Source organism: Poromitra crassiceps (genome assembly GCF_964638095.1).
Source record: "Poromitra crassiceps genome assembly, chromosome: 27".
Taxonomy (NCBI): Eukaryota; Metazoa; Chordata; class Actinopteri; order Beryciformes; family Melamphaidae; genus Poromitra; species Poromitra crassiceps.
Genome location: NC_139650.1, coordinates 11198781 through 11220159, shown reverse-complemented (window position 1 = coordinate 11220159; position 21379 = coordinate 11198781). Strand labels below are relative to the sequence as shown.

The following is a 21379-nucleotide window of genomic DNA, read 5'->3' as shown; positions in this document are numbered from 1 at the left end:
AAAAAAAAAAAAAAATTTTTTTTTTTTTTTTTGGTGGGGCCCCCCTAAGAGCTTCGCCCCCTCTGGGCTGATAGGGTCGCTCCGCCCCTGGGTGTGTGGGAAATGTTCGTTTGAAAAGGTTGTGTATTAGTATCCTGTTTTCAGCAGAGATAGGTGACGGTGTTACCAGCCACAAGTCACGAGGAAGGAAATTATCTCTTTGATCTCTGCACACCATCATGAATGCCATCTCAAATATTGTTCTCAGTCATCTTTGCAAATGAAAGTAGAAAGCCAAGAGGAAGGAAATGATCTCTTTGAATATCTCTGCACACCATCATGAATGCCGTCTCAAATATTGTTCTCAGTCATCTTTGTGGAGGTTGAAGGACTGCAGCCATGTTGTTGGCAGGACCTAGATTTGTATTTGTGACCTGTTTGCACCTCTCAGGTATGATTGTTTATCTCTTGTGGTCATTATTAGTAAAGTGGAGTTGCAGGCTAGTTGATTATGTGTCTAGGGTTAGGGTTACACACTACAGTATTCAATGTGGACCTTAATAGTCTTGGGACTTTTGTCTGTGTTTAGGGCTTATTATTGATTTCTATGGTGGCCAATTAAAGAGCCATGTCTAGGCTACTTAGAAAATATAAGTAATAATCTGAAGATTTTGCTAGATTTTGCAAGGTAAACACGTGTAAAATGAACTTTTTTCAAGTGCACTTAATTTACAGCATGCTATCATCATTTAAATAGCCTAGTGTAGAAAGCCTTGATTTTAGATGAAGAAATATGTCCAGATCTTTTTAATGCCTCCCCCACACCTGACGAGTGTTTGCCCGATTGTGGCATCACTTTGCCGGGTTTCTTGTATACAAACATTAGTGGGTGCGTGCGCGCTCAGGGACAGAGGATGACGAGAAACGCATCATCGAGCTGATCGCCCATTTGAGCAGTGAGTGTGTGGGTGGTGGCGCTAATGCATGTTTTAATTTGTTTACAAACCGCTGTTAAACAAAACTGTAGAAGACACTCCACCACACACGGAGCCGGGGAGCCCTAGCTGTCTGTTTTGGAGGAGGCTGCTCAAGCTTGTTATATGGTCGCCGAGATTTTTCTAGCAGCACGACCTCCGCACGGAGGTGTGTTTTCAGCTGCGTTTTCATCACATTTCTTCACCCATGTGGTAGGCTAAACTTTGATTTGCAACTATTCGTTTTTAGTCATTTCAACAGAGATAGATTAAAAGCAGGCTATCAGGGCTGAGAACTGAAACAGCTATTTGCTGCACATAATAGCCTATACTGTAGTTTAATTGTGACTTTTCAGTTCACGGGCTATTCTCTACTTGTACTTGTACAATTGTACATTGTACACTTGTACAATGTAACCGTACCCGCTGATCACTTGCCGTTCTGACCAGAGGTGGGTAGGCTATAGGCCTATTTCAAATAGATTTGTGTATTTTGTCATTTGTATTTGGCTGGACCGAGAAAAATAAGATGTAGGCTAATTTGTATCAAAATACTTTCAGATCTTGTATTTTGTGCATTTTAAATACATAAAATACATTTTTATGGTGAAAATTCCCCCAGAGATGAAGTAGCCTACTATAAATGTGATGATTAGATATTGCATGCTAAGGCAAACACTGCTCTATCTGCAAATGAAGCTGTTTAGGCTACTGCATGCAAACAAGTGTTTGAGATCTGTAACCATCTGTTGAGAGAAGTCTGACGCAAACAGGAAAGGATGTCTGACTCAACTACTGGAACCTCGTGTTAGTGGAAATTCCCCCAGAGACAGGGCTACTGAAACCGTTAGTGGAAACTCCCCCAGAGACAGGGCTACTACTGCAAACTTGATCCTGCAGTGCATGCATGCAAGAATTCAAACAATTCAAACATTCAAAACATTCAGCTTCATCACAACTGCTTACCTCTGCTTTACATCGCTCTACAGAGCTCATAATGGATGTGTGTATTGTGATGTGATTACATGCCCAGTCACAGTCTGATCTTATTTTGATTATCATGTCCCTGTTTCTTTATTTAACAAAGCCTACTTGGCCATATCAATTACCTTGATAGATATTGCATTATTTTAGGTCGCTTTCACTAAGCTGGTGGACTCTCGGTGCGATTCGGGGGGGGGGGGGGGTGAAGTTGCAACATTGGTCTGGTTTGCTTTCACACAGCAATTTTGTCACAAAAGCGCACCAAACTTAAGTTCCAAACAATGTCACGTGGTCGAAACAGTCACTCGTCTATTTGACAGAATAGAGAAGGGAAATCTCTCCTCTCTTCAGCAGGCTTCTAGCCTGGCTGGGGGCTGACTGAACAACACAAGTGAATCCGCAAATCACAAACCATGAGCAACACCACCTGCGATATTGGGATTTCTGGTTTTACTATCAAATAATTATTTAACAAGAATTCGTCCAATATGAGCAGCAGATGAGGCAGCAAGCTGTTGAACATTTCATTCTGCAGATCAGAGTAGCCTACGTACCGAAGGAGATGGGGAAGCCACGCGCAAATCAACCCCCCTGTACATGCGCGCTCCCCCTACGTAAACAAACGCGTTAGACAGACCTGCCTCCCGTAGTACCCCATTTTAGCCGCCAGGTGTCATCTGGACATAAAAACACTGCTACATTTACAGGCAGGCAGTAGGTTACCTCAGATCTTCAAATCTCCCTAAATATAGACAGTTTTCACGGAACGATGTTGCAAGGGGACAGTTTGAAACCTAGCTTGATTCCTGTCAGTTATTGTAGCCTATTAGCAAACACTGCAACTGGAAGTAAGCTAGGGACAATTTAGAATGCCAATTGTCAAGTTAAAACCGTCTAAAGATGGATTGTAAAAACGGGTCTTTGTAATTATAAAGAAAAACAAACTAAACAACAAAAAAACAAAATCATGACTTGACAAGTAGGCTATAGGCTAAGTGCTGTATACTCTGTTATAATAAGGACATGCAAAACACATTACAAATGGGATTTGAACTCATGCCTTCCTAATCTGCAACATGGACCAGAAGTCAGCTCTTAACCCACTCCACCACAGAGACCATTAATAGTAATTGGTGTGTTTTGCATTAGTTAAATCGTTTCTATGTGCAACCTTGCTCTCCCGTACATGCTTGTCCCCCCTGTCTAAACACCTCTCCTCACCTTCCACTTGTGTCCATAAACACACGTTGTACAGAAATGCCCCCCCTGCAGTACCGCATTTCCACCACCATGTGTACAAATGTTTCTCCCATGGAGGCTTATGTTTAAACTTTAGAGGCTAAACAAGAATGGAACCTCATCAAGTCTCGTCTGTACACACTGGCCCATTTAAAGGGAAAGGTTTCGAAATGTAGCCTATATTTAGGTTGTGAATTAATTACGAGGCTGAAGTTGGCTCCCGATTCGCAGCTCCCGATTGGAATTTTCCAGTCCACCTTAAAAAGTGGAATAACGCCTCTAGATGGCGTGGTTCGACCATTTTCAAGCGAGTTCATGAACTGGAAAACATAGGTATATAGGGGGGATATGTAAAGAGAATACATTATAGAATGAATCCTGCATTTTGTTCGTTTTTAATGTTGCATGCAATTCTTATTGACCTCAAAAAGGTTCTCCTATTGGTGTAAACAGCTGGAAAAAAGAGTTGATTTCACAGCTTTTGCCCATCTAGACTGCATAAAACCACCTCCAACTCACAGACCATTACACATATTCTTTTCAAACCTGGCCTAGATTATAAAGGGGACATTAGACTCTCATTATAGCACAGTGTCTGATTTGTGAAACATATTTCTGATTTGTGAAACTGCTCTAATTGCAGTTTTCAACTGATTTTTACCATCTAGACCGCATCAAACCAGGTCCAGCTCAAAGACCATCACTCTAATTCTTTTCAAACCTGGCCTAGATTATAAAGGGGACATTAGACTCTCATTATAGCACAGTGTCTGATTTGTGAAACATATTTCTGATTTGTGAAACTGCTCTAATTGCAGTTTTCAACTGATTTTTACCATCTAGACCGCATCAAACCAGGTCCAGCTCAAAGACCATCAATCTAATTCTTTTCAAACCTGGCCTAGATTATAAAGGGGACATTAGACTCTCATTATAGCACAGTGTCTGATTTGTGAAACATATTTCTGATTTGTGAAAATGCTATGATTGCAGTTTTCAGCTGATTTGGAGCATCTAGACCGCATCAAACCAGGTCCAGCTCACAGACCATTACACATATTCTTTTCAAACCTGGCCTAGATTATAAAGGGGACATTAGACTCTCATTATAGCACAGTGTCTGATTTGTGAAACATATTTCTGATTTGTGAAACTGCTCTAATTGCAGTTTTCAACTGATTTTTACCATCTAGACCGCATCAAACCAGGTCCAGCTCAAAGACCATCACTCTAATTCTTTTCAAACCTGGCCTAGATTATAAAGGGGACATTAGACTCTCATTATAGCACAGTGTCTGATTTGTGAAACATATTTCTGATTTGTGAAACTGCTCTAATTGCAGTTTTCAACTGATTTTTACCATCTAGACCGCATCAAACCAGGTCCAGCTCAAAGACCATCACTCTAATTCTTTTCAAACCTGGCCTAGATTATAAAGGGGACATTAGACTCTCATTATAGCACAGTGTCTGATTTGTGAAACATATTTCTGATTTGTGAAACTGCTCTAATTGCAGTTTTCAACTGATTTTTACCATCTAGACCGCATCAAACCAGGTCCAGCTCAAAGACCATCACTCTAATTCTTTTCAAACCTGGCCTAGATTATAAAGGGGACATTAGACTCTCATTATAGCACAGTGTCTGATTTGTGAAACATATTTCTGATTTGTGAAACTGCTCTAATTGCAGTTTTCAACTGATTTTTACCATCTAGACCGCATCAAACCAGGTCCAGCTCAAAGACCATCACTCTAATTCTTTTCAAACCTGGCCTAGATTATAAAGGGGACATTAGACTCTCATTATAGCACAGTGTCTGATTTGTGAAACATATTTCTGATTTGTGAAACTGCTCTAATTGCAGTTTTCAACTGATTTTTACCATCTAGACCGCATCAAACCAGGTCCAGCTCAAAGACCATCACTCTAATTCTTTTCAAACCTGGCCTAGATTATAAAGGGGACATTAGACTCTCATTATAGCACAGTGTCTGATTTGTGAAACATATTTCTGATTTGTGAAACTGCTCTAATTGCAGTTTTCAACTGATTTTTACCATCTAGACCGCATCAAACCAGGTCCAGCTCAAAGACCATCACTCTAATTCTTTTCAAACCTGGCCTAGATTATAAAGGGGACATTAGACTCTCATTATAGCACAGTGTCTGATTTGTGAAACATATTTCTGATTTGTGAAACTGCTCTAATTGCAGTTTTAAACTGATTTTTACCATCTAGACCGCATCAAACCAGGTCCAGCTCAAAGACCATCACTCTAATTCTTTTCAAACCTGGCCTAGATTATAAAGGGGACATTAGACTCTCATTATAGCACAGTGTCTGATTTGTGAAACATATTTCTGATTTGTGAAACTGCTCTAATTGCAGTTTTCAACTGATTTTTACCATCTAGACCGCATCAAACCAGGTCCAGCTCAAAGACCATCACTCTAATTCTTTTCAAACCTGGCCTAGATTATAAAGGGGACATTAGACTCTCATTATAGCACAGTGTCTGATTTGTGAAACATATTTCTGATTTGTGAAACTGCTCTAATTGCAGTTTTCAACTGATTTTTACCATCTAGACCGCATCAAACCAGGTCCAGCTCAAAGACCATCACTCTAATTCTTTTCAAACCTGGCCTAGATTATAAAGGGGACATTAGACTCTCATTATAGCACAGTGTCTGATTTGTGAAACATATTTCTGATTTGTGAAACTGCTCTAATTGCAGTTTTCAACTGATTTTTACCATCTAGACCGCATCAAACCAGGTCCAGCTCAAAGACCATCACTCTAATTCTTTTCAAACCTGGCCTAGATTATAAAGGGGACATTAGACTCTCATTATAGCACAGTGTCTGATTTGTGAAACATATTTCTGATTTGTGAAACTGCTCTAATTGCAGTTTTCAACTGATTTTTACCATCTAGACCGCATCAAACCAGGTCCAGCTCAAAGACCATCACTCTAATTCTTTTCAAACCTGGCCTAGATTATAAAGGGGACTTTAGACTCTCATTATAGCACAGTGTCTGATTTGTGAAACATATTTCTGATTTGTGAAACTGCTCTAATTGCAGTTTTCAACTGATTTTTACCATCTAGACCGCATCAAACCAGGTCCAGCTCAAAGACCATCACTCTAATTCTTTTCAAACCTGGCCTAGATTATAAAGGGGACATTAGACTCTCATTATAGCACAGTGTCTGATTTGTGAAACATATTTCTGATTTGTGAAACTGCTCTAATTGCAGTTTTCAACTGATTTTTACCATCTAGACCGCATCAAACCAGGTCCAGCTCAAAGACCATCACTCTAATTCTTTTCAAACCTGGCCTAGATTATAAAGGGGACATTAGACTCTCATTATAGCACAGTGTCTGATTTGTGAAACATATTTCTGATTTGTGAAACTGCTCTAATTGCAGTTTTCAACTGATTTTTACCATCTAGACCGCATCAAACCAGGTCCAGCTCAAAGACCATCACTCTAATTCTTTTCAAACCTGGCCTAGATTATAAAGGGGACATTAGACTCTCATTATAGCACAGTGTCTGATTTGTGAAACATATTTCTGATTTGTGAAACTGCTCTAATTGCAGACCATCAATTTATAATCTAGGCCAGGTTTGAAAAGAATTAGAGTGATGGTCTTTGAGCTGGACCTGGTTTGATGCGGTCTAGATGGTAAAAATCAGTTGAAAACTGCAATTAGAGCAGTTTCACAAATCAGAAATATGTTTCACAAATCAGACACTGTGCTATAATGAGAGTCTAATGTCCCCTTTATAATCTAGGCCAGGTTTGAAAAGAATTAGAGTGATGGTCTTTGAGCTGGACCTGGTTTGATGCGGTCTAGATGGTAAAAATCAGTTGAAAACTGCAATTAGAGCAGTTTCACAAATCAGAAATATGTTTCACAAATCAGACACTGTGCTATAATGAGAGTCTAATGTCCCCTTTATAATCTAGGCCAGGTTTGAAAAGAATTAGAGTGATGGTCTTTGAGCTGGACCTGGTTTGATGCGGTCTAGATGGTAAAAATCAGTTGAAAACTGCAATTAGAGCAGTTTCACAAATCAGAAATATGTTTCACAAATCAGACACTGTGCTATAATGAGAGTCTAATGTCCCCTTTATAATCTAGGCCAGGTTTGAAAAGAATTAGAGTGATGGTCTTTGAGCTGGACCTGGTTTGATGCGGTCTAGATGGTAAAAATCAGTTGAAAACTGCAATTAGAGCAGTTTCACAAATCAGAAATATGTTTCACAAATCAGACACTGTGCTATAATGAGAGTCTAATGTCCCCTTTATAATCTAGGCCAGGTTTGAAAAGAATTAGAGTGATGGTCTTTGAGCTGGACCTGGTTTGATGCGGTCTAGATGGTAAAAATCAGTTGAAAACTGCAATTAGAGCAGTTTCACAAATCAGAAATATGTTTCACAAATCAGACACTGTGCTATAATGAGAGTCTAATGTCCCCTTTATAATCTAGGCCAGGTTTGAAAAGAATATGTGTAATGGTCTGTGAGCTGGACCTGGTTTGATGCTGTCTAGATGCTCCAAATCAGCTGAAAACTGCAATCATAGCATTTTCACAAATCAGAAATATGTTTCACAAATCAGACACTGTGCTATAATGAGAGTCTAATGTCCCCTTTATAATCTAGGCCAGGTTTGAAAAGAATTAGAGTGATGGTCTTTGAGGTGGACCTGGTTTGATGCGGTCTAGATGGTAAAAATCAGTTGAAAACTGCAATTAGAGCAGTTTCACAAATCAGAAATATGTTTCACAAATCAGACACTGTGCTATAATGAGAGTCTAATGTCCCCTTTATAATCTAGGCCAGGTTTGAAAAGAATATGTGTAATGGTCTGTGAGCTGGACCTGGTTTGATGCGGTCTAGATGCTCCAAATCAGCTGAAAACTGCAATCATAGCATTTTCACAAATCAGAAATATGTTTCACAAATCAGACACTGTGCTATAATGAGAGTCTAATGTCCCCTTTATAATCTAGGCCAGGTTTGAAAAGAATTAGATTGATGGTCTTTGAGCTGGACCTGGTTTGATGCGGTCTAGATGGTAAAAATCAGTTGAAAACTGCAATTAGAGCAGTTTCACAAATCAGAAATATGTTTCACAAATCAGACACTGTGCTATAATGAGTCTAATGTCCCCTTTATAATCTAGGCCAGGTTTGAAAAGAATTAGAGTGATGGTCTTTGAGCTGGACCTGGTTTGATGCGGTCTAGATGGTAAAAATCAGTTGAAAACTGCAATTAGAGCAGTTTCACAAATCAGAAATATGTTTCACAAATCAGACACTGTGCTATAATGAGAGTCTAATGTCCCCTTTATAATCTAGGCCAGGTTTGAAAAGAATTAGAGTGATGGTCTTTGAGCTGGACCTGGTTTGATGCGGTCTAGATGGTAAAAATCAGTTGAAAACTGCAATTAGAGCAGTTTCACAAATCAGAAATATGTTTCACAAATCAGACACTGTGCTATAATGAGAGTCTAATGTCCCCTTTATAATCTAGGCCAGGTTTGAAAAGAATTAGATTGATGGTCTTTGAGCTGGACCTGGTTTGATGCGGTCTAGATGGTAAAAATCAGTTGAAAACTGCAATTAGAGCAGTTTCACAAATCAGAAATATGTTTCACAAATCAGACACTGTGCTATAATGAGAGTCTAATGTCCCCTTTATAATCTAGGCCAGGTTTGAAAAGAATTAGATTGATGGTCTTTGAGCTGGACCTGGTTTGATGCGGTCTAGATGGTCAAAATCAGTTGAAAACTGCAATTAGAGCAGTTTCACAAATCAGAAATATGTTTCACAAATCAGACACTGTGCTATAATGAGAGTCTAATGTCCCCTTTATAATCTAGGCCAGGTTTGAAAAGAATTAGAGTGATGGTCTTTGAGCTAGACCTGGTTTGATGCGGTCTAGATGGTAAAAATCAGTTGAAAACTGCAATTAGAGCAGTTTCACAAATCAGAAATATGTTTCACAAATCAGACACTGTGCTATAATTAGAGTCTAATGTCCCCTTTATAATCTAGGCCAGGTTTGAAAAGAATATGTGTAATGGTCTGTGAGCTGGACCTGGTTTGATGCGGTCTAGATGCTCCAAATCAGCTGAAAACTGCAATCATAGCATTTTCACAAATCAGAAATATGTTTCACAAATCAGACACTGTGCTATAATGAGAGTCTAATGTCCCCTTTATAATCTAGGCCAGGTTTGAAAAGAATTAGAGTGACGGTCTTTGAGCTGGACCTGGTTTGATGCGGTCTAGATGGCCAAAATCAGCAGAAAACTGCAATTATAGCACTTTCACAAATCAGAAATATGTTTTACAAATCAGACACTGTGCTATAATGAGAGTCTAATGTCCCCTTTATAATCTAGGCCAGGTTTGAAAAGAATATGTGTAATGGTCTGTGAGTTGGAGGTGGTTTTATGCAGTCTAGATGGGCAAAAGCTGTGAAATCAACTCTTTTTTCCAGCTGTTTACACCAATAGGAGAACCTTTTTGAGGTCAATAAGAATTGCATGCAACATTAAAAACGAACAAAATGCAGGATTCATTCTATAATGTATTCTCTTTACATATCCCCCCTATATACCTATGTTTTCCAGTTCATGAACTCGCTTGAAAATGGTCGAACCACGCCATCTAGAGGCGTTATTCCACTTTTTAAGGTGGACTGGAAAATTCCAATCGGGAGCTGCGAATCGGGAGCCAACATTTTATCTCTTGCCAAAGGATGGACTGTAAAAACAGGTGCTAGTGAGATAGATAAATAAATAAATAAATACATAAATAAATAAATAAATAAATAAATAAATAAATAAATAAATAAATAAATAAATAACATTTCACCTCTAGGTCTCTAGATTGCCATAAGATGGACTGTAAAAACAGGTCAGTAAAATAAATAAATGAATAAACTAAAGAATTCATGGCCTTACAAGACATACTTAGGGACAAGCAACAAAAGCCACTTTCACACATGTCTGGATTTCAGAGTTATTTAGAGGGCATCCGTATGGCGGTGTATGTGTGAACAAATTTTGGTGGCTCATGCGCGCTCCCGCGAGCCTCCTCCTAGCCGGAGGTAAGTCTTGGGCTCAGGGTACACACAGGGGCGGATTGTCCCCCCCCCCCCCCCCTCCAGAGCTCCGTGAAGTAGCCAGTGCTGCACTCACTGAGCTGCACTCAGAGTGCATGAGGACAGAGACAGAAGGCCAGCGTGATTATTATTATATAAATAGTCGATGTGAATGAGCGAGCAAAAAAACATCACCTGCTCCGTGTGCGACAGCCAACATGTTGCTGGATTGAAAGGCTCATCATGAATCGATGAATTGACTGATTGTTGCAGCTCTTTATCAGTTTTTATAAAATGTATTTTTATGTATTTTCAAAATCCAAAATACGTATTTGTATTTCAAATACATTTATTTTTGCCCATCTCTGGTTCTGACTAAAAGCATCACTGAATAGAGTGACAGCGTAATCGTCAAGTGTGTGGGGTTGCATCTGAACGGTAGCGATTGTGTGTACATTCCAAGATTAAAATGTAAAAAAATCGGTTATCTCTGTCGTGAGGTGTGTGGACTCTCAAGATTTTTATAATGTTCAAGGATTTGAAAATTTTTAGGTGTGGGGGAGGCATAATGTCAGCTTCTGTTTCAGGATTTCTGGGACAAGCGAACAGCATCTGTGCCTTGATTGGCTCATCGGTGGATCTGCCCTCCTCAGTTACACATCCCACTTCAAGCAAGACATGGTATACTGTAGACCGGAATGGCCAGAAGAAGAATGAGATCTCTGTAGATAGAAATCGTGTTATGTATGATAAGTCTAAAGAGAGTAACTCCACCCTAACAATTAATGATCTAAGAGAGACTGATACAAATAAATACTTCTGCAGAGAAGCCACTGACAACTCAGAATGGAATCTGTCCAGTGATATTTCTCTCCGTGTTACAGGTACAGTGGTTCTTTGTCAGTGATTCATTACTTTGAGAATAATATCAGCACATTTAACAGTCAGTTGTCATTTCAGACCTCCAGGTAAAGGTGATTCCTGTCACAGCGACAGAGGGACAGAGAGTAACACTGATATGTAGCACCAGCTGTGATCTGACTGAAAACCCTACAGTCTACAGCTGGTACAAGAATGGAGTGTTTCTCTATCAGGACTGGTCTCCCTGGTACCAACACCTGGTCAGCAGTGAGGAAGCAGTCAGATACTCCTGTGCTGTCAAAGGCTACGAGCAGCTCAGAGCCCCTGAAGTCTCAGTGGGTCAGTGGTGACATTAGCTCCTAACTTCTTCTACATTAGAGAATTATGATAAAGAAACAAGACATGGAAAAACGTATTCTATTTTCTTAAAAATAATAAAAGCTATGACGAAAAACCAAAGTTATGATAAAAGAAATGTCATAAAATAAATGTTTAACTAATTATGCCCATTAATATAATGCTGTAATGTATTCCCTCCTTTAGGTTTCCACTCCAGTACTGTAATGAAGTTTATTAATATAAGACTGCATGATGTCATTTATTTTCCTCTAGATTCTGTCACATCAACCTGCTTTAGTGTGACCTATGCTGAAGGGAGCATGTGTTCTTCTCAGCAGCCCTGCTCCATCACATATCCCACAGGTTAGAGAGTAGCTGTTATCCATCCTGTTTACTCAGTAACTCACAAGCATAGTTTAAGAGTGCATTCAATAATCTAGAATGTTTATCAGCCTCTATGGGCAAACTAATAATTGCATCCACATCAACAGTATGTGTCTTCTCCTCCACAAGTCTGTGACAAAACCCATATAAATACAACATTTTACCTTTTGTTACTGGGACAATGACTTCAATTCTATAGGTCCTGTCATTTTTATAAGCCTGCAGTGCTTTGCTATTTCACATTAAACATCAGAATTGCCATGCAACTGATGAAAAATGTATTCATCATCTCCCAACAGAACTACATGTTGAAGTGACTCCTGCTACTGGAACCAGACGTGGAAAATTTGTCAAACTGTCCTGTAACACCAACTGCACTCTGACTGACCACAAACCCATCAACACTTGGTTCAAGAATGGACAATTTGAAAACTTCAACGACGACATCTCCACTTTCAGCTCCTCTGTTGACAGCTACTCCTGTGCTGTGACAGACCATGAGGATTTATGCTCTCCTGCAGTTTGTGAGTATGAAACAACTCACAGTACTGTATAACTTCTGCTATGAAACTTTGGTTTGATTAGTCTGCAATGTTTAAAAGACAGTAAGAAACATGATCTGAGGGGTGTCTGGGTAGTAGAGGTAAAAGCACTCTGCTACCACCACGGAGACCCGGGTTCAATGCCTGGTCGCGGTACTTCCAGGTTGGACAGACGTTCCTACATTCATCGGCCATGTCTGCAGGTGTGAAGCCGGTGGGGAATGAGTCCTGATTGCTGGACTAGTGCCTCCTCTGGTCGGTCGGGGCACCTGTTCCAGGGTGAGGGGAACTGGGGGGAATAGCGTGATCCTCTCCCGCACTACGTCCTGCCGGTAACTCCTCGCTCCTCACAGGTGGAGCAACGACCAGGTCATCAGGGGGAAATAACACTCAAACATGGACTGTATTTGGTAAATGGACTGCATTTATATAGCGCCTTTCTAGTCTACTGACCAGTCAAAGTGATTTACAACACATACATTCACCCATTCACATACCGATGGTGACAAACTATGACAGGGTGCTGCCGCAACTATCGGAGGTAATTTGGGGTTCGGTATCTTTCCCACAGACACTTCGAGGAGGAGCCGGGAATCGATCCATTCTGATTAGTGGACGACCCGCCCAGAGCCACAGCCGCCCATTATTATGTGTTTTTCCTTGTCACACCATACTTACATACATGCTTAAAGGAGCACTTCACCGAAAAACAATGCTGATTTACTGTATTTTGTACATATTTCACACACATCTGAAAACTGTAGACAGTTTTGCAGACATTCATTTATTTTGATGGTTATTGAGAGTTGATTTGAGTTAAGTTGTGGACCAGTGATGTCATTGGAAGACTTCAACCCAATGATTCAGTTCCGATGACATCAGTGGTCCACAACTTAACTCAAGTCAACTATCAATAATTGTCAAACTAAATTAATGTCTGCAAACTGTTTAGAGATTTTGGATATGTGTGAGATCATGTGCAAAATAAATCAGCATTGTTTTTTGGTGAAGTGCCCCTTTATCTATTGTTTTGTATTATAAAGATATTAGGAGGTTAGGGTGGAGACTGAGAGTGTGTCTATCTGCATGTGTTACGCTCTCCAGGAATCAGGTATGGGTACTGTGAGCACATCTGGAATTGGCGATGGCAGAATTGGAAGAAAATGGGGGGGGGGGGGGGGGGGGGGGGGCATGCTATACAGCAGGGGTCAGCAACCTATGACACGGGTGCCACCTCTGGCACGCGAAGAGGTAACCAGTGGCACGGCGCACACAGTAGCAATAAGTGCGCAACTGAGATTTTTTTTTTTATGTTGAAATGCCCTGCCAAATTACCTATTCCACAGCCATTTGCAGTTGCACAGCCTGTTATTTATCATATTTACGGTAGTGACCCACTCTACTCTGCCACTCTGATTGGTTGCCTTCCAGGGCAGCAGAAAGCAGATGAAAGATGCCAGCGCAAAAGACAAAGAAGGACAGTGCTGTGTATCTTGTATAATGCTCTCATTTCAATGTCCTGACTTTGGATGGAATAACATTACAGATACATTGGAGATTTTAATTTGGATGTGCGAGTCATTAATCTTGGTGTGGCACACTGATTGACAAGCAAATTTGAAAATGCCACTTCATATAAAAAAGGTTGCCGACCCCTGCTATACAGTATTAACTGTGACATTCTGCGTTCAAGTCCAGCCCTTTTCCACATATCATCTCCTCAATCCTTCCTGTCTCTCATAGATTATTGAATGATGAGTATTATTTAAAAGTGATATTCAGTCATTCAAAGTGACATCTATATTTCAGGTACTGAGGGTAAGAACTGCTGGAGTGTGAACTACATCAGCAGGAGAATCTGTGCCCTGGAAGGCTCTTCAGTGGACATTTCTAGTGATTACTCATATCCCAGTGATCGGCAGCCCAAGCTTAAATTAGGTTATACTATAAGGAAACCTGGCATGATGCTTCCTGAAAGTCTGATTGAAGATGCATGTCATGTATATCATGACAACATGGAGAACCAGCACATCCTGAGAATCACAAACCTGACAAGAAGTGACTCGGCAGAATACACATTCAGATTCCTATTAGATGACCGGGAACGGCGACATTCTGGTGCTCCTGGAGTCACGTTAATTGTAACAGGTAAGTCTTAATTTTTGTTGTGTCATTGTATCTTCCGCCCCATGAGCATCATTTCCTGATGGGGCCTAATTGTGAGCCTTTCTGTGAATTCTAGACTCATCTGTGATTTCAATAATGAAATAAGAACATCCTTCTCCTGACTGAATGTATTTTACACTGAGTGTTCAGTCTAACCATCTCTCAGCCCTGACATTACAGGTGACTCCTGCTGTGGTGACAGACGGCCAGAGAGTAACACTGACCTGTAGCACCAGCTGTCCTCTGGCTGACAACATCACCTACATATGGTACCACAACAGACAACCTCTGACCTCACCAGAGAGCCAGCACAAACACCTGGTGCTAGACCCAGTCAGCAGTCAGCATGCAGGAATCTACTCCTGTGGTGTCGCAACCCTCCAACACATCAACTCCCCTGAAGAGACTCTCACTGTCACAGGTGAGTACGGCTTTAAGATATTTGATGAGGTGTGTTTAGGTGTTACAGGTACAGTATAGGTTTTGCATTTGAACTTCATAATTGTTCCTTTTTGTGGTATCACATTAAGAATCACAAACATATTACATCACTTACACAATAACAACATATTTCTTTCTGACTGGTGGATATTTTATTAACATCTCTATGAAGCTAATATCAACCCAGACCCTTCAAAAAGTGAGTCCTCTGGTGAAACAGTGTGTAGCAGGTCCGTGACATTGGCTTGCAGCAATGATGTTAAGTATATCTGTTTTATAAAGACTGTAAATCAAGGGCTTAAACCTATTATTACTTTGCTGAAGATGATTGCATGCAGGCAGATGCTCCACTGCTGGAATAATCTGAGAATTGCAGTAAATGGGATAGATTAGATTTGGCATTTGGTACTGGAAGTGATTTGTAGATCAATCAGGCATCACAGACTTTCTGGAGTCCAAGTGACAGAAATATGATGCAGTGATGGACAACTTTACTCCTTAACATCAATAAATTAACAAAAAAAAAATCCACCTAATCCACATTTGATTTGCTCACAGACACAGGGACATGGACAATAGCTGCAGGAATCACTGCTGTTCGGACATGGACAATAGCTGCAGGAATCACTGCTGTTCTCCTGGCTGTCATACTCCTCTCTGTCTTCCTGTGGATGAGGTGAGCTGTGCTCTGTTTCAGAACAATGACATTCAATCTCTTGTCTAAAATTCATTCATTCATTACTCATTCATTCATTTGTTGCTAATGACTGGTTTCTTCTAACCAGAAGAAAGAGGACCTCCACTCAACCCCCTGGACCTGGGACAACATACATCTATGAGCAGGTGAAATACAATAATTAAACGATTCCATTGCAAAAATATAAATATTGTGAATGCTTCTGTCTTGTTTAGAAAATGTTACACCTTTTCTCCCTTGCTCTTATTTCTTCAATTGGTCTGTCATAAATATCATTCTAGTGAACAGAAATATATTTTCCTTTATAAATATGTATGTGCACTGCAGCTTTTACCTTTGTATTGGTAGTCCTGCTAGTAGTCTTGGTAGTATTGCTGGTCATGATGGCAATGTACGTAGGAATTAAAGCATCTTGTAATTAGGTTAGACTGGTATATGAGTTTACGATATCAGCCTTTTGTTTTGCCTCCACCGGCGATAGCCAGGCCAGAGGCATTATGGATCCGGGTTGTCCGTCCGTCCATCTGATGTTCGTTAATGCGATATTTGAGGAACGCCTTGACAGAATTTCAACAAATTTGCCTCAAACATCGACTTAGACTCAAGGATGATCTGATTAGATTTTGGTGGTCAAAGGTCAAGGTCACTGTGACCTCTCGAACGCCATTTTCAAGCTTGTTAACGTGATATCTCAGGAATGCCTTGACGGAATTTAATCAAATTTGCCTCAAACCACGCCTTGGACTCAAGCATGAACTGATTAGATTTTGGTGGTCAAAGGTCAAGGTCACTGTGACCTCTCAAACGCCATTTTCAAGCTTGTTAACGTGATATCTCAGAAATGCCTTGACGGAGTTTCATCAAATGTGCCTCAAACATCGCCTTGGACTCAAGGATGAACTGATTAGATTTTGATGGTTAAAGGTCAAAGTTCAAGGTCACTGTGATCTCACACACCAAATTTCCAAGCTCTGTAACGCAACATCTCAGCAGCGCCTTGATGGAACTTCCTCCAATTTGCCTCAAATGGCGATTTGGACTCAAGAATGAACTAATGGCGGCGGCATAAATCTGCGGTGCAGTCGCTCTAGTTAAATATGAATTGTCTGCATGTCGTCCACTGCCGATATGATGGAGGTTTCTCCAAGACCACAACTACATTGACTTACAATACTAAGACACTGTACCAAACAATGGCTGTCTGCATCTTCAATATAAATATATTGGTGCTATATAAAAGACCAACTAGTCAGGAACAAGTCCATATGTAGACCGCACACTCTTAAACATAGACGGTGACCAAACTTGTCAAAAAGACTTGATTTATTTAACCCTTGTACCCCAATAATGCAAAAACCTCAAATTACCATTGGTCCATCTGATGGACCTTAACTCATTCACTGCCAACAACGTATGAACACGTTTTCAGAATCCAGCTGTTCCCTGCCAACAACGTGTTTACACGTTTTTGGCATCGATTTTTTTTTTTTGACGGTGGGTTGTGCATCTAAGCCTTTTACATCTCTTATATAATTATTGGAGCCACCGAACGTTTACAACCCATTCCACCGACCCACTAAGTGGCAACAGTGCTCTCCTTGCTAGAGGAAGGAAAGCATTTTTTTAACTTGTCAAGCCATTCTCAGCCCAGCCATTCTCCTTTTCGCGCTGATTGCTGGCGATGCGGGATTGCAAATTTACATAATAGATTCAGCCGATCTACTATGATCGGGTGATAGATTACAGGTGCAGGAACACACTTTGAAACACGCAGCATAAATATGACCAGAATCGCAAAAGCTTCTCTCAACCAAAACTCCAAACGAGCGAGTCCCTCCCGACTTCCTCAAACAGCGGCCCAGACATGCAGGCACAGCAAAGCACTGACTGGTGACAAGCTTGTCCGCCCACGGAGGGCGGAGTTGAAGCAACTCGAGAGGGAGGGAGAGAGAGAGAGAGAGAGAGAGAGAGAGAGAGAGGGAGGGAGAGCGAGAGGGAGGGAGAGAGAGAGAGAGAGCGAGAGGGGGAGGGAGAGAGAGAGAGAGAGAGCCAAAAATGAATGGTTAAAGTGACCTTTCCATCCAATTTCACAAAAAGCCGTTTATCTCTGAATATTCTTTTTCACGCTAAAACCATGCTGTATTCAACTGCTAATGCTTACATAACTACTAACTCTACAAACTAACTCTTTTAGACAGAGAAAGTACACATTCTATTAGTACTTTTGAGATATTGTATGTTCACAAACTCCAAGCTGAAACGAATCCTCGGCTCTTATAAAATGAGCCATAATCCTCAAAAAACGGCTTGGCAGAAGCTATCTACAGCAAAGAAAAACGTCTGGCAGTCAATGTGTTAAGAGTAATACTGTACTAATTTATCAATATTAATTTTAATTTTTTAATTTTTGATTGTTAATAATTCATTGGTAACTTCATCCCTAATACCTCATACCACCATTTCATACCTATTCGAATTTTAACCCCTCAAATGCCAGTAAGTACAGTAAAAATAAAAAAAAGTACAGAAAAAAGACAAAAAGTGAATTTTTTCCCTTCCCATAAAGTCAAACTGGATTTCCCCTGGGGGGATTATCATGGCTTGGGATATGTCAAAGATTGGCAGCAACATCTATTCTGATCACTCTTTAGTTTTTCAAAAAATGTACATTTGCAAATTAAATCCTCAATTTACCTCAATTTGAAATCCTCAATTTGATGGACCGTCATATTTATAATGTATTCATTTATGAATATACATTTTTATTTTTTTATTTTTTATTGTTTATAATTCATTGGTAACTTCCTCCCTAATACCTCATATCAACATTTCATACTTACTCAGAATTTTAACCCCTCAAATGCCACTAGTACTAGTAAGTACAGTACAATGAAAAACGACATACAAACACAAAAAGTGAATTATTTTTCTTCCCATAAAGGCAAACTGGATTTGGGTCTGATATTATGGGCAGGTTGGGGTGTTTTACAAAACAAGTCACACTGCAAGATGCCTAGTGTCAAAGATTGGCAGGATCCATCTTAGAATGAAATCACAATACCTATGACATCACTAGCCTATGACATCATCAGTGATGTCATAAGATGATTTTGGTCAATAATTATGTCACTGACATTACTGATGATTTCACAGACATTGTGACATCATCAGTGGGTTTTCATACTTTTTTTTGTAAAAATAATATTTTTCATATTTTGAGCCAAAAATCAAAAAAGCGCATGTTTTGGACTACCAGCCATTTCCCCCATAACACACAAATGAGCTTTAGTCCAGCATCCATCCTGGTCTAAAGGCTTCAAATCAGTAGTGTGGAACGTCAAATTCAGTTTTCTAATATTTTCCCATCTTTGGCATAGGAATCAGTTTTTTTTACATTTCATGTAAACTGTATGGAATTGATTGCTATGCCAAAACTGGGGGAATATGGGGAAATAGCCAAACACAGTAGAAACTACAATTGTAACCCCTTGAGTCAAGTTGAGATGTGTAACATCAAGGAAATAATGATTTTTTGGAAAATTAGCTGGGAGTAAAAAAAAAAAAAAAAAAAGTTTTTATGCAAAATTAACATTGAAACCAATGGGAAAACTATGCAATGGACTTTGAGACCATGTACGGTAACTGTCCATCTGATGGACCAATGGTATAATTTCAAAACAAGGTCTTTGGATGGTAGAAAGATGATAGATAGGGATGATTTTTGTAAAATACCCACAAAAAAATACCTAGTCTTAATTTCAGACCATTTAGTCAAAAAAAATCCAAACGGCCACCACGCGAATGTAAGAAATATCCATCAGATGGACCAGTAGGGTACCACGGTTTTAAGAACAACGCTTTTCGCAGACATGCTTCATCAGGTTCATTCATGTCCAGCACATCTGCGAAACGCGTTGTTCCTAAATAAATCAAGTCTTTTTGACAAGTTTGGTCACCGTCTATGTTTGGGAGTGTGCGGTTGTTCCTGACTAGTTGGTCTTTTATATAAACTCCTCAAAAAAAGTTGGGAAACGTTATTTCGGTCGATTATTTCTCCCCTTTAATAATACCAATTAGTATTGTGTTTTATATCGTTGGAAAGCCTGATTAGTCACCTTTACAACCAGGTACAACTTGTAAGGATCGTGCATTCATGGAATGAGCAACACAGCTAAACGTGTGGGTAGCGCCCCCCAAAAAATGTGCCAAAATCCCCTGCAATATTCTTCTGTTGGTATTCCCTCTTGTTTTGAGTTGCTTGGTGGATTGGATGATTGCACTCTCCTACAGTCATAAGGACAAAACAACACATATTGGCCATTTTTACACTTTATTCATTTTACACTGTCAGGGACCTCATTAGCGTGTGGAAGATCCTTACGCAGCCACAACAGCTTGGCACCTTGGCACCGCACATTAGGTGCCAATCAGGTGCCAATCACACACCTGCCAGCACTTGAAGCTCAAAACAAGAGTGAATACCAACAGAAGAATATTGCAGGGGATTTTGGCACATTTAGTTGGGGCGCTACCCACACGTTTAGCTGTGTTGCTCATTCCACAAATGCACGATCCGTACAAGTTGTACCTGGTTGTAAAGGTGACTAATCAGGCTTCCCAACGATATAAAATACCAATTGGTATTATTAAAGGTATATTAGTATATTGGTATATACTGTATATTTAGTATATTGGATTTATCTTGCTGTGACCTGCTGCACCTCCTTTTGGATGTGCACGAGTAACTTTCTCATAAATATATTGGTATTGAGAATCAGCATTCAAAAGCCTAGTTGCAATCATTTTATATTGTTCTGGATAAGAGGATCATCCAAAATTATAAAATGTAATGTAATATATTATATATATATATATATATACCGTATATATATATATATATATTCATATTCTATGTTCTCTACCCATCATCACCCTGGCCCTAGAGCCCCATCACACAGGTAATTGCACAGACTTCAAGCAATTTGAGATGAATACTGAAAAACTAGATCAGTGGTTCTCAAAGTGGGGTCTGGGGACCACCAGGGGTCCTTGAGAGAGTTCCAGATAGTCCCCATAGTAAATTCATGAATTGTTAAACTTCAGCATTAGCCTTGACTGACAAACAGAGAAGGAACCTATAAAGAAGTAAAAGACATCACTCACGTCACATCACATCACATCACAGTTTTTGGATTTTGTAATCTGGAAGCAGTTTTCAATCAAAGGTGAAACAACACAAATACTGTATGATGGTTTATAGTGGGACCTTCCATGCCTGCCCCATTCAATTCAATAGAACTGTCCCCAAAGTCTAGCCCCAATGCAAAATTTGAACGCTGGGATGCTTCTATTTAGGTTACTTGCACACAGAGAGGAAGCAAATTGTTGCATTTCTGATTAACTATATCATATCATTTTATTTTTGAGGGCTTTAAAGCATGAATGACAGATGAATAGATCTGAGGGCCGGGGCTATTTCTCTTTAAGAAAAAGAAAGAAAAAAAAGCGGTCATCGGATGAGGCCCTCCCGTCTGTATGCAGACTCGTTGACGTCTCGGATGAGGCCGATGACCGTTGTGTCGTCTGCAAACTTCAGGAGTTGTTTGAATACATTATCAATCACTTTGTATGTT

General features: G+C 39.9%; 1 protein-coding gene across 1 annotated transcript; it reads left to right on the top strand.

The window, feature by feature from the left end:
• Positions 1–11042: 11042 nt before the first annotated feature.
• LOC310799044 (uncharacterized protein) lies at positions 11043–12674 on the top strand (the record flags this gene model as incomplete). Its single annotated transcript, XM_083661612.1, has 5 exons — positions 11043–11200; positions 11277–11516; positions 11790–11879; positions 12200–12424; positions 12646–12674. Exons 1-5 carry the CDS (start codon positions 11059–11061, stop codon positions 12672–12674), a joined length of 726 nt encoding a protein of 241 aa, XP_083517738.1. The 5' UTR covers positions 11043–11058.
• Between the last annotated feature and the right edge of the window lie 8705 nt (positions 12675–21379).